Source organism: Megascapheus bottae, chromosome 18 (genome assembly GCF_031878675.1).
Source record: "Megascapheus bottae isolate mThoBot1 chromosome 18, mThoBot2.hap1, whole genome shotgun sequence".
Taxonomy (NCBI): Eukaryota; Metazoa; Chordata; class Mammalia; order Rodentia; family Geomyidae; genus Megascapheus; species Megascapheus bottae.
In genome coordinates, this window is record NC_143526.1 from 7,561,395 (window position 1) to 7,579,502 (window position 18,108).

Sequence of the window (18,108 nt, forward strand, 5' to 3'; positions counted from 1 at the left end):
GTAAACTGAATTAATTACCATTTATCTTTACTGATAGTTCATCGCTGCCTAGAGGAATCAGAATTTTTTTGCATTTTTTTTATTAAAGAATTTATTAACATTGATTTTTACATCATATTTCAAATGACAAGTTTAACAAACAAGTGTTCAAGAAGGGAATCTCTATATACAATCACTGGGACTTAGTTTTTAGAACTTAATCCAAATTAAGGGTTTGTATGTCATAGAAACATATTAATTTATAAAATAAAACATTATGTCAAGGAATCAGAATTTTAAAATATATACTTACCATTGGTGATGCTACTTCATCCATTAACTTCAATATCAGAGTTTGAGCTTCATCTCGAACTTTGTCTTTGGCATCTCCCATTCTGTCTACTAAAGCTATAATAACTAACGAGGAGGAAAGAGGAAACATTTATTATTCAACTTAAATACAAACAAAAACACACACACACATAAAAAAAAACAGGTATTACTTCCATAAGTGAAAAGTTGAGAAAAGGAACTGTTTTATACTCCTTATTCATGAGTCCAACTGAGATAACTGAGATGCAGCTTTAAATCTTTCTGTGTTTCCTTATGTGATTTTTAACCCTTGGTGTCATTTTACTAGGCATGTGATACTAAGCACATTATTTAATGACTTTGTCTATTTCCTCACCTGTAAATCCGTACAGCAATAAAGGATTATTGAAATTTAAAATACATGTAAATAACTCAGGCAATAAAGGGCACAGAGTAAGCACTCTCAATATATCACCTAGTATCCCTATCATCTTCCATGTCCACATGCCAGGAAACATTTTCTGCTTCTCTTAGCATTACATCTATATTCTTTTCCGAAGCAGTAAAAGCTTAGGAAATGTTTGAAGAAATAAAACTAAGAAACAGATATCTATTTATGGACAGCTTAATTAAGGAAATAATGATGGAAGAAAACAAAAGCCTCAAGCTGCTGCATAGTAGTTTATGTCTGTAGTCCCAGTGCTCAGCTCTCAGATCATGGCAAAAATATTACAAGTTCAGATCCAGCCTGGGCAGTATGGTAAGTCCTTGTCTAAAACAAACAAACACAAACAAACATGCCACAGTCCTCACTATAAAAATCACAAGCCTGGGGCCGGGAGTTTGGCCTAGTGGTAGATTGCTTGCCTAACATGCACGAAGACCTGGGTTTGATTCCTCAGTACCATTTACACAGAAAAAAACTGGAAGTGGTGCTGAGACTCAAGTGGTAGAGCTCTATCCTTGAGAAAGTCCAAGGGCAGTATTCAGGCCCTGAGCTCAAGCAAAAATAAATAAATAAAATAAGCCTAAATTGGGCGCAGTGGCTCACACCTGTAATCCTAGCTACTCAGGAGTCTGAGATCTGAGAATCAAGGTTCAAGCCAGCCCAGGCACAAAAAGACCTGAGACTCCTATCTCCAATTAACCTCTAGAAAACAGGAAATGGGACTTGGCTCAAGGGTAGGGCAGTAGCCTTGAGCTGAAAAGCCTAATCAAGATTCAAAAGAAGTATCTACTGGTTAGGCTTGGGGATATAGCTGAGTTTATAGACAAAGCACCCTAAGCATTGCTTAGAAAGAACAATGTGAATCTTTCCCATCCTGCCTGGACATAGTTAATAGCAGAATAAGTATTTAATATCAATATAATTGACTGTGCTGATCTGACTTATAAAACAATAACCCCTCTGTATATTACCTTTATACTAATAAAAATAATTTTTAGACTGGGAAAGTGGTCTAGGAGTAGAGGGCTCGCTTAGCATGCACAAAGCCCTGGGTTCGATTCCCAGAAAAATCCAAAAGTGGTACTGTGGCTCAAGGGTAAAGCCCAAGCCTTGGAAAGCTCAAGGAGTGCTCAGGCCCTTAGTTCAAGCCCCAGGACTGGCAAAATAATAATAATAATTTTTTTTAAAGATTGGCTATTTTGGGCCCTTTGTTTCTTCTGTATGGCATAAAGCAATAGTAAACATTGAACGCTGGATACTACTATATAATAATCACTGAATTACATCATTTAATCCCCACAACAATTCTATAGAATAGAGTAGGCTCATTTAACAGAGAAGGTCCAGAAGAATTAAATGAATTGTCTGTGTCACAAGTAGTGAAACCAAAATTTAGATAACCTATGTAAGATTAATGTATAATGTAAGGAGGGGGGAGAGAAGAGAAATGTTTTGGCAATGTAAAATTTTAACTGCCAAAAAGAAATGTAAATTGTTGACCCAAATGGTAATTTATTTCAATAATATAAAGTAATTTTAGCTAGGCATACACGTTCACAGATATAAACCTAGCTACTTAAGCGAAGATTGGGAAGATCACACAGTTCAGGTCAATCTGGGAAAAAAAATTAGCAAAGCCAAATCTCAATCAATAAAGTAAGAGTAATGTTATGTGCCCAGGTTCATAATCCCAACTTTGTGGGAGGTCATAGACAGCAGAATTAGGGTCTAAGACAAGCCTCAAACAAAATCATAAGCATAGAGGGGATAAAGCCTGCCTTGCAAGCATAAGACCCTAAGTTCAACCCTACTACACATATACACACAGTAATTTTATAAAAATACAAACAAATCTGGGCCAGGAGTTTGGCCTAGTGGTAGAGTGCTTGCCTAGCAAGCACAAAGACCCGGGTTTGATTCCTTGGTACCACATACATAGAAAATGCCGGAAACAGTGCTGTGGCTCAAGTGTTAGAGTTCTAGCCTTGAGAAATCCCAAGGACAGTGGTCAGGCCCTGAGTTCAAGACCCAGGACTGGCAAAAAAAAAAAAAAAAAAAAAAAAAAAAAAAAAAAAAAAAACAAAACACAAAAAAACACAAATCAAGAACAAATCCAGGGATCAGTGGCTTTAACCTGTAATCCTGTCTACTGGGGGGAGGTGGGGAGGGAGGGTTAGATCTAGAGGATCAAAGCCAGCCCAGAAAGAAAACTCCTGAAGATACCATCTCCTAAGTAATATGCAAAAAGAAAGCCTGAGGTTTTTTTTTAACACTTTATAAAATAGTGTTTATTAGAATTATGCCAACCTGATACAAACACAGGAAGCAGTTACAAATTTTGCTACGGGATGTGACAAATGAGACCTTTTACAAACCAAATGGTTTTTTTTTTCATGTATTTTTATTAAAGAATTTATTAACATTGATTTTTACATATTTCAAATGACGTGTTTAACAAACAAGTATTCAAGAAGGGGATCTCTATATACAATCACAGGCACTTAGTTTTTAGAACATAATCAAAATTAGGCTAAGGGTTTGTATATATATCATAGATACGTATTAATCAATGTAATAAAACATTATGTCTATAGAGTCATAGGTTTTTATGTCTATGTAGTTGTGTTTATATTTCCAATACCATGTCCATAGCATTGGGTATGCAAACATTGAGTCCTCGCCCTTGCACTGTTTGGATCTAATAGCCACATATTAAGGATACCATGCGCCTTTTGTTCCTTTGGTCTTGACTTGTCTCACTCAACATGATTCGCTCTATTCATCTACTTCCCTGCAGATGCCATTATTTTATATTGTCTGTTGGCTATGTAGAATTCCTTTGCATATATATATATATATATATATATATATATACCACATTTTCTGTATCTATTCATCTGCAGTAAGGCGGGTATTACTCATATAATAAAATAAAATAAAGCAACTTTAAACAAAAAAGAATTGTTTATTTGCCTTGAATTCTGGGCTTGGATGCTACCCCTAAGGTCCTTTTGTTCAAGACTAGTACTCTACCACTTGAGCTTGAGCACCACTTCTAGATCTTTCTGTGCTTAATTGGAGATAAAAGTCTCATGAGCCCAGTGCCGTGGCTCACGCCTATAATCCTAGCTACTCAGGAGGCTGAGATCTGAGGATCATGTTTCAAAAGCAAGCCCAGGCACTGGAGTCCATGAGACTCTTATCTCCAATTAACCACCAGAAAATGAGAAGTGGCACTGTGGCCCAACGAGTAGAGCAGTAGCCTTGAGCTGAAGAGCTCAGGGACAGTGCTGGGTTAGAGTTCAAGTTCCACGACCACAAAAAAAGCCCCACGAACTTTCCTGATTGGTTTCAAACTGCAGTCCTCAGATATTTTAAAATAAGTACAATAACACATTAGGAAGCAATAAGTTAATTCATAAAAGAAAACCACTAACATTCAAAGTTACATTTCTGTGTGTTGCTAAATGGGACCAAAATTCACTTATAAAAATCACAAGGCACCTGAAGGTCATAGGTTTGAAAATAGGCCAGACAAATATGTAATTTTAACTAATATACAAAGAAGATATTACCAAAATATTGACTGTACGCAAACACACTGTAAATAAATATTACTCAAAGTATGGCCAATAGTTCAGGACCAGTTTACAAATTATGACATAGAAACAGGTAAGTATTTATGAAACATTTTTGAGACAATCTAGCTAAAATAATTTTTTATAGTTTAATAATATTAATTTTAATAATATAAGTTATAACCAGTATAACTCAGTGACTTAGCATATGCATGGACCTGGGCTGAAGCTCTAGCACCAAAACTAAAATGAATAAAATAAAAATACAGCTTTGTGTTTTTTTCATTTCGTAGTACTATAATTTATTTTTATTGTGTTATAAAATGTTGGTCTGAATAGACAGTGGAAGAACTAGTGCTTCCGTACAGTTTTAAGAATGACAATGTTAGCCATGTTACAAATTACCAATAGGTCACAACTGTAATCCTGATTACTCAGGAGGCGGAGACCATAGGATCAAAGTTTGAAGCCACAGTAGGCTGAAAAGTCCATGAGATTCTTATCTCCACTTAGCCAGCAAACAGCAGGAAGTGGAGCTGTGAGTCAGTTAGTAGTCTTAAGTGGAAAAAGCTAAAGGACAGAGCCCAGGACCAAAAGACTAAAAATTTTTCAAAAAAAAAAAAAAATAGTAACAACAAAATTAAATCTAGGAGTACTTGCCAAATTTTTTGTGGTTCTGGTCCTGGGGCTTAGACTCAAGAGACTATGCCCAGACAGCTCAAGGTTAGCTCGAGTTCTGGCTTTTTTTGAGGGGTTTGTTTATTGCATATAACAGTCTCATGGATTTTCCTGCCCAGGCAGGCCTTAAATCACAATCCTCAAATCTCAGCTTCCTGAGTAACTAGGATTACAGGTATGAGCCACTGATGCCTAGAGGCTGCTCTCTTTTGTTGACTTCAATGAGAATATAATTATATACTTAAACAGATTTAAAATGTTCAAATAAGGGCCGGGAGTTTGGCCTAGTGGTTAAAGTGCTTGCCTAGCATGCATGAAGACCTGGGTTCAATTCCTTGGTACCACATACATAGAAAAAAGCCGGAAGTGGTGCTGAGGCTCAAGTGGTAGAGCTCTAGCCTTGAGAAAGTCCAAGGACAGTGCTCAGGCCCTGAGCTCAAGCCCGGGACTGGCAGCAAAAAAAAAAAAAAAAAAGTTCAAATAAACTAGGACAGTAAGTAGTAGATCTCTGCGTTGTACAAAACTGCATTTTTTAATTTACAGGGAACTAATTCTAGTCAACAAAAACTAGGGAAAGAAAGGCCACTGTATCAAACTCTCAAATGATTTTTAAATAATTAAATTTAACTTACCCAGTGGTACATAGGATTTAAATCGTGTTGATAATTTGTCCACAAAGGCACTTAAAATTTCCAGTCCTAATAATGATACCTACAGAAAGAGATGAATAAAATGAATAAAAATTACTGATACATACTTCAATATCAGCAAATAATTTCTGACATACAGAAATCTTCGCCTATGACCAACTTAAAAATGAGACTAAAGTATTTGGGGTTAATAGTCATGGAATTTTGTTACTCTATTTTCAAATGGTTCAATAATGATGACAATAACATACTATAAATATATAGGAAAACACTGATTAAGTACATCTGGCCAAAAAAAAGTTAATATCTGATAGATTAGGTGGTTAGACTCTCTGTGTATACTTGCAAGTTTCCTAGAACTCTGAAATGTTTCCTAAATCTAACAGATAAAAATATAAGACTACTCTGTGTTTTGCCTACCATGTAGGAAAATATCTCTTCACTCCTACTTCAAGAAAAAGCAGTCATCTACAAAATCATGACTGTTGTTGAATCCACCAGAAAACTGAGGTTGAAAAATAACTAACAAAACTGGAAGAAGAAGAAGAAGAAGAAGAAGAAGAAGAAGAAGAAGAAGAAGAAGAAGAAGAAGAAGAGGAGGAGGAGGAGGAGGAGGAGGAAGAGGAGGAGGAGGAGGAGGAGGAGGAGGAAGAAAAAACAAACATGGTACTGTAGCAGTAGGCCACATAGGACAGAAAGCAAGAGGAAAATAAAACTAGTATATGAAGTGGCTGTATTTAGCAAACTTAAAAAAAAGAGTGTTGGCTAGTACAAAAATTCAGAACTAGTAGCCATGGACATGAGGAGTTTGTACCCATTTGCAGGCTCTATCTAGTTTATACTGTCAAGCTCAGTCCACCAAGCCTCCACACTCATAATTAAGACTGAGGGCTAGGCAGGAAAACTGGAGTGTCTCTTTGTAGTAGTATTATGAGGGCAAGAAAGACACAAATGCTTCTCCAGTACTCTTGTCCTACAGAAAAGAAAAGTTGAAGGTACTGAAAAAAAGAGATCCAACAACAGTATTACCAGAGTATTACCAGGGGAAAAAAAAACAACAAAAACAAAACAAAAAAAACCTCTTGACATTCCTAGGCTCAAATAATTAAAGGCCTCAGGTTTGGAGTTTTTGTTTTGTTTTGTTGAGGGGGTGGTTCTTGGATGAAAACTTTCCCCAATAATGAAGGTCAAAGAGCTGAATCTAGATAGGAAAACCAAAAGAATGAATCCCACTCCTCACAACCATGCCAGTAAGCATAAAATAACCAACAGGTACCCGGCAGGCAAATTCAAGAAAATCTATCAAGCAAACCCACTTATAGAGGAGCCTAGAGAAAACACTGGCTAGGTAACTGTGGCAACCAAAATATGAAAATCTAACTTAATTCCTAAATAAACTCATTACCTAGCTCCACATTACAAATTTATAAAAGAAAAGCTTACCATTTCCAAGCATGAGTACTAGTTATAACTTAGCTTAAATTTCCTGACCACACTCTAGTTTTCAAATAAAAACTGTAAGACATACAAGAGGAAGGAAATGCCAATGTCAAAAGCAAAGGTATCAGGCCAGGAGTTTGCACAAAGACCCAGTTCCAATCCTCAGTACCACATACAAAGAAAAAGCCAGAAGTGTTGCTGTGGCTCAAGTAGCAGAGTGCTAGCTTTGAGGAAAAAGCCTAAGGACAGTGCTCAGGCCCTGAGTTGAAGCCCCAGGACTGGCAAAAAAAAAAAAAAAAAGCAAAGGTATCAAGAGAACAAAAACATGAAAATAATCTATAGGTGTGAACCATGAGAGAATATAAAATAACAATGAAAGAGCTGACAAGTAGAATTAGTGAGGCATTTCAATAAAAGATGGTAATCACGAGTCAAATGCAAATGTTTGTTTTGTAACTGTACAAACTGTACTTCATGAAAAGTAAGAGGTTAAAAGTAACAGCATGGGCCGGGAGTTTGGCCTAGTGGTAGCGTGCTTGGCCTAGCATGCATGAAGACCCAGGTTTGATTCCTCGGTACCACATACATAGAAAAAAAAACAAATGGTGCTGAGGCTCAAGTGGTAGAGCTCTAGCCTTGAGAAAGTCCAAGGACAGTGCTCAGAACCTGAGCTCAAGCCCAGGACTGGCAAAAAAAAAAAAAAAAGTAACAGCAATACATCTGTCACAGAGAAGCAAAGTATCCATAAAAAAAGAAAAGAGGAAGAACAAAGCATTCAAGAACAGTAAACAATATCAAATTGCCAAACATATATTTCATATGAATTACAGAAGGAAAAGAGAACCATTAAAAAGTATTTAGAGGGCCGGGAGTTTGGCCTACTGCTTGCTTTGCAAGCACAAAGACCTGGGTTCAATTCCTCGGTACCATATATATAGAAAAAAAGCTAGAAATGGTGCTGAGGCTCAAGTGGTAGAGCTTTAGCCTTGAGAAAGTCCAAGGACAGTGCTCAGGCCCTGAACTCCAGCCCAGGACTGGCAAAAACAAAAAACAAAACAAAATGCATTTAGAGGCCAGGGAGTGTGGCCTACAGGCAGAGTGCTTGCCTAATATATACTAAGTCCTGGGTTCAATTCCCATACACAGAAATAGCCAGAAGTAGTGCTGTGTGGCTCAAGTGGAGAGCACTAGTTTTGAGAAAGCTCAAGGACAGTGCCCAGGCCCTGAGTTCAAGCCCCAGGACTGGCAAAAAAAATAAAAGCCGGGTGTGATGGCTCCCGCCTGTAATCCTAGCTACTCACGAGGCTGAGATTTGAGGATCAAGGTTCAAAGCCAACCCAGGCAATACAATACAAAGCCAGGCAATACAACACAATGCAATACAACACAATACAAAGCCGAGAGACTCTGATTTCCAATTAATCACTAGAAAACGGGAAGTGGGGCTGTGGCTCAAGGGTAGGGTGGTAGCCTTGAGCTGAAGAACTCAGGGACAGTGCCCAAGCCAGAGTTCAACTCCCATAACCAGAAAAAAAAAAAAAATTAGAGAAAATGGTCAAGAATATGATTAAAAAACAAAGCAAAACAAAAAAAAGCTCCAAAGCCCCAGAGTCACAGAACATCAAAAAAAAAGTTTTTAAAAAAAGCAAAGAAAAATCCCAAGATATGTGGTATTCAAATGGTTTAAAAAGAAAAGCCTTAAAGCCACCAAGAAGAAAAAGCAACATAAAAGAAAATATATAAGTACAGCAAACTTCTGCCAGCAAACAGAAAATCAGGAGACACTAGTGCTATCTTAGTATTGAGCAAAAAATCTTATCGATGCATATTATTATATACCTAGCAAAATTATTCTTTTCTTTGAAGTGGGGGTCAGTCCTGGGGCTTGAACTTTGGGCCCGGGCAATGTCCTTGAGTTCTTCAGCTCAAGGCTATCACTCTACAACTTGAGCCACAAAACTACTTCTGGTTTTCTGGTGGTTAACTGGAGATAAATTCTCACAGACTAGTGAGGCACAGTGGCTCATGACTATAATCCTAGCTACTCAGGAGGCTGTGATCCGAGGATTGCAGTTCAAAGCCAGCCTGGCACTAAAGAACATGAGACTCTTATCCTCAATTAATCACTAGAAAATGGGAAGAGCCGAAGAGGTCAGGGACATTGCCCAGGCCCAAAGTTCAAGCCCCGTGACCCACAAAAACAAACAAACAAACAAACAAACAAACAAAAACTCACAGACTTTCATTGCAATACTGAGATCTCAGCCTCCTAAATAGCTAGGATTACAAGAAGTGTGAGCCAACGGTACCTGCCCCCTCATTTTCTTTAAATGCTGCTACTGGGGCTCAGGACCTTGACCAGTTCTTGCTTTGTTTTTTGTGTGAGCTGTAGCTATATCACTTAGACCACATCTCTGCTTCTGGCTTTTGAGTGCGTGATAAGCAAGCATCTCTTCTGGGTATCCAAAAAGGATACTCCAAAAGTTAGCTTCACACCTCAATCCTCAGATCAATCTCCTAAGTAGCTAAGATTATAAGTGTGAGCCACTAGAGCCTGGGGGGGAAAAAGTCACTATCTTAAAATGCATTACACATGTTCATATACTCAATCATTTGGCAACATAGTTTTGTATGTTCCATACCAGAAAACCAAATTATTTTCACAATTAATAAACAACAGTGATAACCACACAAATGTGCTTGTGAGTCTATGCAGATCTGCCATTCTTTTTTTTTTTGCTGGGCACTATCTTTGAGCTTCTCTCACTCAAGGCAGTCTACCACTTGAGACACAGCACCACTTTTGGCTTTTCTGTTTATATGGTACTGAGGTATCAAATCCAGGGCTTCATGTATTCTAGGCAATCACTCCACCACTAAGCCACATTTCCAGCCCAGATCTGGCATTCTTAAAAGAGTCAGCACCAAAGATATGACTATGTACCAGTGGGTAACTAGTTTTAAGTAAAGGAAGTATTCCAGCTAACAAATGGATGACAGAATAGACCACCAAAAATTTACAAATTTCAATGTATTAACAGAGCCACACATTAAACATAAATGGATATGAACATCACAAAAAAAGAAACTCAGACTTTATATGACTCTTATTGCAAGGAGAACATTACCTATGAAATAGTCTTGATATTAAAACAAATTGAATTGAAGCCAATTAAGCTTCACATACAATTAATTAAATTACCCCTCTACAGAAAATATAGAAAAATAGTCAAATATAATAGGCGTAAAATCAGCAAAATTCAAACTAAAGGAAAGTACAAATAAAATTCAAGGAACAAGAAAGATACAGTCAAAAGAGACTTATAAAAAGGCTTAATGTGGGGCCTACAGCTCAGTGGTGGAGCATTTGACTGCTAAAAGGCTTAATGTGGAAAACAAAGGAAGATCTCTACTTAATAAGAATTTTAAAAAAGAGACTTAATGAACATGCTAACACTGGCAATAATAACAACAACAACAGCAATAATCCTAACCCCCAGAATTTATAAGTATTTATCCTATATAACAGAAAGGACTTTGCAGGTATATTTAAGGATCCTGACAAAGAGGTATCTCGATTACTATCCTACTCAATGTATCACAAGAGGCTCCTTTTTAATTTTTTTTTTTTTTTATGGGACTGGGGAAAGAGGCAGTACAGGGAACTGAAGTCAGGGCCGTGTTCTCCTTAGCTTTTTTTGCTCATAGCTGAAGCTCTAGTACTTGAGCCATGTTTTCAGTGGAGTTTTTTTGTTTTTGTTTTTTGCCAATCCTGGAGCTTGAACTCAGGGCCTGAGGATTGTCCTTGGGCTTTCCAAGGCTAAAGCTCTACTACTTGAGCCACAGGACCACTTTGGGTTTTTTCTATATATGTGGTACTGAAGAATTGAACCCAGGTCTTCATGCGTTAGGCAAGCACTCTACCACTAGGTCAAATTCCTGACACATTGTTCAATCCAGGGTAAAGTCCAACTTTACTGCACAGGCTAGCAAATAATCACATATCTGCCGCTTGAGTAGCTAGGACTAGAGGAGTGAGCTACCAGCATCTAGTGTTCTGTTTGTTGTGTTGTTTTAATGAAGACATGCAAGATGTACTCTCAAGTGTACAATAAATAATTAACTATAGTCATCAAGTTATACAATTTCCAGAAAGCACATGCCCTATAACTTGGATCTTACCTTTCCCTGGTAGCTACATTCTGTTTTCTGTGGCTGTTTTTATTTTTTTGTTTCCTTTCAGATTCTACATCTAAGTAAGACCACAAAATATTTGTCATAGTGTGCCTGGTTTATTTCACTTAGCATAAAATGTTCCAGGTTGATCCATGTTGCCACAAATGACAGGATTTTCTTGTCTTTTCTTTTCTCTGAATAATATCTGCATGTGTATACATGTATACCACATTTTCTTCTTTCATCTATCTGCGTGATAAATATGTGCAAGTTGTGTCCATATCTTAGAAATAATGCTTCAATGGACATGAGAGTTCCAATCTCTTTCATTAGTGATTTCATTTCATTAGTGATTTCATTTTATTAGGTTTATGCTCAGAAATGGGACTGTTGTATCACATGACAGGTCATTTTTGAGAAACTGCAGTATTACTTCCTACAATGGCTTTCCTAGTTTTATATAGTCACACCAACAGTGCAAAAAAGGTTCCTCTTTCTCAACATCCTCACCATCACTTACAATTCCTCTGATTTATTAACAAGAGACATATTAACAAGTTGGATGGAAAACTGTATATGGTTTTGATTTGCATTTCTTTGATGGTTACTGATGTTAAACATATTTTCATATATCTACAGGCCATTTTGATGTATTCTTTTGGCAAATACCTTTTCATGCCCTTTGACAACTTCATATTTTTTTTGTTTGGAGTTTTTAAGGGGATGGGGTTTTGTGTGTCTTTTATTTTATGCTACTCAGTTGTATGAGCTCTTTATACATTTTAGACATTAACTCTGGCAGGTATATGCTTTGCAATTATTTTGTTCCATGGTATATTGGTTTCTTATTGCTGTTGTTTTGCTGTTTCTTATACTATGCAGAAATGTTTCAGTTTAATGCAATCCCACTTGATTTTTACTTGTTTGCCTGTTCTTTTGGTGTCAAATATAGAAAAAGCATTGCTAAGACAAATATTAGAGAAATTTTCTGCTTTCTTCTAAGAGGGTTTTGTGTGTGTGTGTGTGTGTGTGTGTGTGTGTGTGTGTGTGTGTGTGTGGTGTATGAACAGGATATTGTCTTTGTTAGGCAGGTGCTTAACCACCTGAGCCATGCTCCCAAGCTCTTTCAGTTTTCTTTTTTGAAGAGTCTCGGATTTATGCCTGGACTAGGGTGGATCTTTTATTTACACTTCCCCCATAGATGGGATGATAAATTGATAGATGGACAAACAGACAGACTGACTGGTTTCCAGGCTCCTTATTGATAAAGAGAAGGTCTCACACTTTGTGCCGTAGCTAGCCTTGAACCAAGATCCTCTTAATCTCTTCCTTTTGAGTAGCAAGGACTGCAAGTGTCAGCTACTTTGGCTGGCTCTCTAAAAGATTTACATTTTCGAGTTGTATATTTAAAATTTAAATTCTTTATGCATATAATTTCAGGGGCAGGGAGTGTGGCCTACTGGCAGATTGCTTGCCTAGCATACCGGAAGGTTCAATTCCTTGGTACCACATACATAGAGAAAAGCTAGAAGTGGTGCTGTGGCTCTAGTGGTAGAGCACTAGCCTTGAGAAAGCCCAAAGGACAGTGTTCAGGTCCTGAGTTCAAGCCCCAGGACTGGCAAAAAAAAAAATAATAATTATCTAAAATGTCAGTTCTTTTGCATCCAAATACCATTAATTAATTAAAAAGACTACCATTTTCCTAAAATATATCCTTGGTATCTTTGTCAAAAAGCAACTGACCATATATAAAGAGATTAATTTCAAAGTTCTTTAAAAGAAGTTGTCCTACAGACAAGAAGGGAATGAAAAATCAGAGTCAGAAGAGATGATAATAAAGCAGGGGTCAAAGAGAAAGTTTTGAAGATGTTAACCGTTAGGTTTGAAGATGGAAAAAGATATGAGATAAGGAATGCAGGCGGCCTCTAAAAACTAAGAAACTCTCCCCTAGTATCTTTAGAAGGAATTCAGTCCTGATAACAACTTGGCTTTTTCCCAGTGAAAACCATTTTAGACTTCGAACCTTAAACTATAAGCAATACGTGTTGTTATAAGCTAAGCGTGTGATAATTTGTTATAGCAGCAATACAAAATGAACATGCATTAGCAAATGACAATCTACAGCTCTTATTTGAATCCTAATGTTTCTTAAGAGTAATTTTTTAAGACAGGGTCTTGCTACTTGGTGCTGGTGGCTCACACCTGTAATCCTAGCTACCTAGGAGGCTGAGATCTGAGGATCATAGTTCAAAAAACTAGCCCAGGAATGAAAGTCTTCAATTAACTACCACAAAACTAGAAGTGGTGCTGTGGCTCAATGTGGTAGAGCACTAATCTTGAGCTGAAGAGCAGCTCAGTGTGTGTGTGTGTGTGTGTGTGTGTGTGTGTGTGTGTGTGTGTGTGTTTGTGTGTGTGTGTGTAAAAGAAGAGGAGAAGGAGGGGGAGGAGGAGGAGGAGGAACTGGTGGTAGTGGTAGTGGTGGTGGTCTTGCTGTCTAATCCAAGCTGGCCTGAACTCAGAATAGCCTGAAAATCACTGCCTCCAACTTTGAGTCCTCCTGCCTGATCCTCCCAAGTTCAGTGACTATAAACATGTGCAACAACATTAACCACATAATGATGATATTTGAACTCAGGGCTTCACAACTTATTATGGAGGAACTCTACCACTTGAGTCAACCTTTTAATTCAGCTTTTCTGCTTCCTTCCTTCTTTCCTGACTGCCTGCCTACCTGTAGTAGTTAAGTTTGAATTCATGACTTTGGGCTTGCTACAGAGATGCTCTGTCATTAGGGTCATGTCCTTAGCCACATGTTTATTTTTAAAGAACACTTTTCCCTGAGACACTAACCTAAGACTAGAAAGCACTATGGATAAAACAATATGACACCTATGAATTATGACAAAATGGTGGAGAATTGGCCATGCACTGATGAGCATTGTGGCTAAATTTATTTTTCTTCCTATTTTTATGTATTTTTTTAATCTTTCCTTTTTTCTTTAAAAAGTATAGCAATGATAGGTATCTGTGGCTCAAGCCTATAATCTTAAGTCACTTAAGAGACTGAGATCTCAGGTTAAAGCCAGCCCAGGTAGAAAAGTCTAAGAGGACACCTAAAGGAAAAACATCCACAAAATGCAGGAAGACAAAACTTGTAATGATATGATTAGGTTTACCATGAAAATCAACATACCAAATGTCATTTCACATTTACATATCATAAAATACAATTTTCAGAAGACACAATTGTCAGAAAGAACAAGTATCATTTATACTACTCTTAAAACTATACATTAGGGGCTTGGAGCATAGCCTTGTGGTAGAGTGCTTGCTTAGCATAACGAAGCCCAGGGTTCAATTCCTCAGTACCATATACACAGAAGAAGCCAGAAGTAGCACTGTGGCTCAAGTGGCAGAGTGCTACCCTTGAGCAAAAAGTGTCCAAGGACAGTGTCCAGGCCCTGAGCTCAAGGCTTAAGACTGGCAAACAAAACAAAACAAACATGCATAAGACTAACTTGAAGAAAACAAGTATCATTCAAAGACATTAAAGATGCAATTCTTCCCAAAAGAGTAATAGTTTAATCCTAATAAAAAGTCCCATTTTCTGGTGCAAGTTGACTGGCTGATTCTAAAGTTACACTGGATAGTAAAAAAAACAATAATAAACACTGTGCTGATAAGGAATATACTAGGTGCACATGATATAGCAAAAATAAAGATTTACAAATGGAGCTACAAATAGTTTCCTATACTTCTATTTGGACATCTTTCAACTTCCAGTAGAATACTTAAGTCTCTGGAATAAAACTAACTGGAGCAATATTCCAACTTGGACCTTGTAACTTCCTTAAAACCCAAATATCTCTAATTATGACCCATAAAGTAAAACTAAAACATCTTTCCCTAAAAGCATTATACACACATCTAACAGGTGGAAAAACCAAAACTCTGAAAGGCAATTTTGGGGCTAAGGCCCAGATGCAATTTTAGTATGTTTTTAAATCATAAAACCCAAATTATCAAATGATAATAAAATCCAGGTGGAGTGGCTTACATCTTTAATTCTAGTACTCTAGAGTTTGAAGCAGGATGAATATAAGTTCAAGAATAGCTTGGACTACCTAGTGAGACTTTTATCTAATTAATTAATTAAACTTACATGTAAGTTGTCAATTGAGCTACAGTTCCAACTCAATGAAATGAATAATGTGTCAAATCACTTAGCGAAAAAATGTTGTTAATGCAAAATATCAAGTTGTTTTATTTTTTATTTATTTTATTTATTTTGCCTGTCCTGGGGCTTGGACTCAGGGCCCGGGCACTATCCTTGGGCATTCCTTGAGGCTAGCGCTCTATCACTTGAGCCACAGCACCACTTCTGGCTTTTTCTGTGTATATGGTACCAAGGAATCAAACCCTGGTCTTCATGCATGCTAGGCAAGCACTTTACCATTAGGCTCTAGGCCCCTGTTTGGTTTTTTTGGTTTGTTTGTTTGTTTGTTTGTTTTTGAGATTATGATCTTACTATGTATCCCATGGCTGGCATCAAACAATATTCCTGCATCATGGATGTAAATTCTAAAAAACGAGTTAATATAACAATGGGAAACGAAATTCTAATTCCTTCCACTTTCTCAGTGAGGAAGAAAGCAAGGCCTTAGTTGACAATGATGATGGAAGAAACATTGGCAAGCTTGAGAGTATAGGAAAAATGTAAAATAGTGTTTAAGTAGGGTCTGAGAGTTTGGCCTAGTGGTAGAGTGCTTGTCTTACATTTACAAAGACCTAGGTTCAATTCCTCAGTACCACATATGTAAAAAACCTGGAAGTGATGCTGAGGCTTTGAGGAAAGCCCAACGACAGTGCTCAGGCCCTAAAGTAAGTTCATGCCTCAGGACTGGCAAAAAAAAAAAAAAAGTGTTTAAGTGAAAAGTGAATGACTTAAGAAAATTCCGTATGACTACTCAAGAGTATTGTCATCTTGAAGTTCCTAAAAGTGAAACCAGTTAAAAGGATTTTGTGCTTTCCTCCATTCGTCTTTATTGCCCTAGTGCAGGTATAGGATAGGCAGGAGTCAATTAATACCAAAAATTATTATCAAATGAGGACGATATAGAAAGAATAAGGAACCAGATGAGAAATAAGAATGAACATAAGAGGAGTCAAGGAAAGATAGTGGAATGAAAGCATTTATTATTGTTCTGGAAAAGAGAAATCTAATGACACAAAAACAAGCAGATTCTGGGCCAGGAACGGCTTAGTAGTAGAGCCCTTGCCTGGCATACAATGAAGCCCTGGGTTGGAGTCCTTGGTACCACAAACAGAGGGAGAAAAAAAGGCCAGAAGTGGTGCTGTAACTCAAGTGGTAGAGCACTAGCCCTGAGAAGCCCAAAGACAGTGCCCAAGCTCCCAGTTCAAGCCGCAGGACTGACCAAAAAAAAAAAAAAAAAAGTAGATTCTAATCAGGGGAAGAAGGAAGAAAGGAGACTATAAGGAATTTATGAGGACCTTGGAAGTATAGAGTTGCCAACAAAGAATAAAAGTGGTAAGGAATTTGTGGTCAGCTTCCCCAGCTGGAGAAAAGGAATTAGGAACACAGTAAGACCAAGTAAATTCACACAGTCCTGCCAAGCAACTGCCATATTCAAATGCAGGGAAAAATTCCACAAACTATAATCAGTCCAGGGACTTGGGAGGTGGAATCAATCTGCTGTGACAGGCTGGAGTAGCGGCAAAAGACAACCTGTGACCCCATATCACAGAGCAACAAAGCATGGCCACCTTGAGAAGGTTTCTCCTGCAGCCCAGAGACAAGAAGTAATAGCAACTTAACCATCCAGAGGAAACTTGGCCACAGATCTGGGTATACACTAGTTATAAGTGGTGTGGGAGGGCAGGCCAACTGGTAGAGAACAGCAAAAGTTTAAGCTGCAGGAAGCTCGGCTACAGACAAGTAACCAGTGGCTACGAGAGACAAGAAAACTGCAGTACCAGGAGAGGAAGGGTTGGGAAAGCCCTCTAAACCAGAGAGAAAAAGCACCTGCACAAGGGGCTGTGTATCCCATTACAGAAAGTGCTGTCGTATCCCCAAAGCTGAGGATCTGCCACCAAGTAATACAGCACAGCAGCTTAAAATAGTCCAGCACAGCCATTCATTAGATTAGAGGCAGCTATTTACCACATCTGGCAGATGTGAGTCAAACAACAGAGACACCAGCTGTCAGCCTCATCTCTAGAGTCCCCTACTCCAATGTAACTCCTGGAAAAAAAGCTGTCACACCCAGAACTAAAAAGTACACCCTGCCTTTTGTAACCCAGAGATATCTATATGTAAATATATATAAATAGACATAGAAGAGCAATCAAAAAGTCATAATTGAGCAAAAGATCAAACAGGATGTAAGCTGAAGAAAAAGCAGAGGAATTTGATCAGTCAAAGACAATGAAAAAGACATACCAAAAGGATTTAAAAGACCTCGTAAGCCGGTGGCTGCTCATGCCTGTAATCCTAGCACTCAGGAGGCTGAAATCTGAGGATCAAGGTTCAAAGCCAACCCGGGCACAAAAGGACCTGAGACTCATCTCCAATTAACCTCCAGAAAATGGGAGGTGGGGCTTGGTTCAAGCTGAAGAGCTCATGGACAGCGCCCAGGCCCAAAGTTCAAGCCCCATGACCCACAATTTAAAAAAAAAAAAAAAAAAAAAGACCTCTCAGATACCATCAAAAGATCAAATCCAGCTGGATGCAAGTGGATCATGCCTACCTACTCAAGAGGCTAAGATCTGAGGATCCAGCCAGCCAACCCTTGGAAATCCACAAGACTCTTAGCTCCAATTAACCACC

At 38.0% G+C, this 18,108-nt stretch overlaps 1 protein-coding gene across 34 annotated transcripts in view; it reads right to left on the reverse strand.

Annotated features, from left to right (window-relative positions):
- The window catches only part of Clasp2 (cytoplasmic linker associated protein 2), a 206,896-nt gene that overhangs the window by 177,611 nt on the left and 11,177 nt on the right, over positions 1-18,108 (reverse strand). For all 34 annotated transcript variants that reach the window (XM_090351849.1, XM_090351844.1, XM_090351847.1 and 31 more), the window contains exons 2-3: positions 5,628-5,706; positions 293-396 (exon numbers count right to left, since the gene is read on the reverse strand). In XM_090351849.1, the coding sequence (XP_090207975.1) occupies positions 293-396; positions 5,628-5,706 (183 nt within the window). The remainder of the gene's footprint in view (positions 1-292; positions 397-5,627; positions 5,707-18,108) is intronic.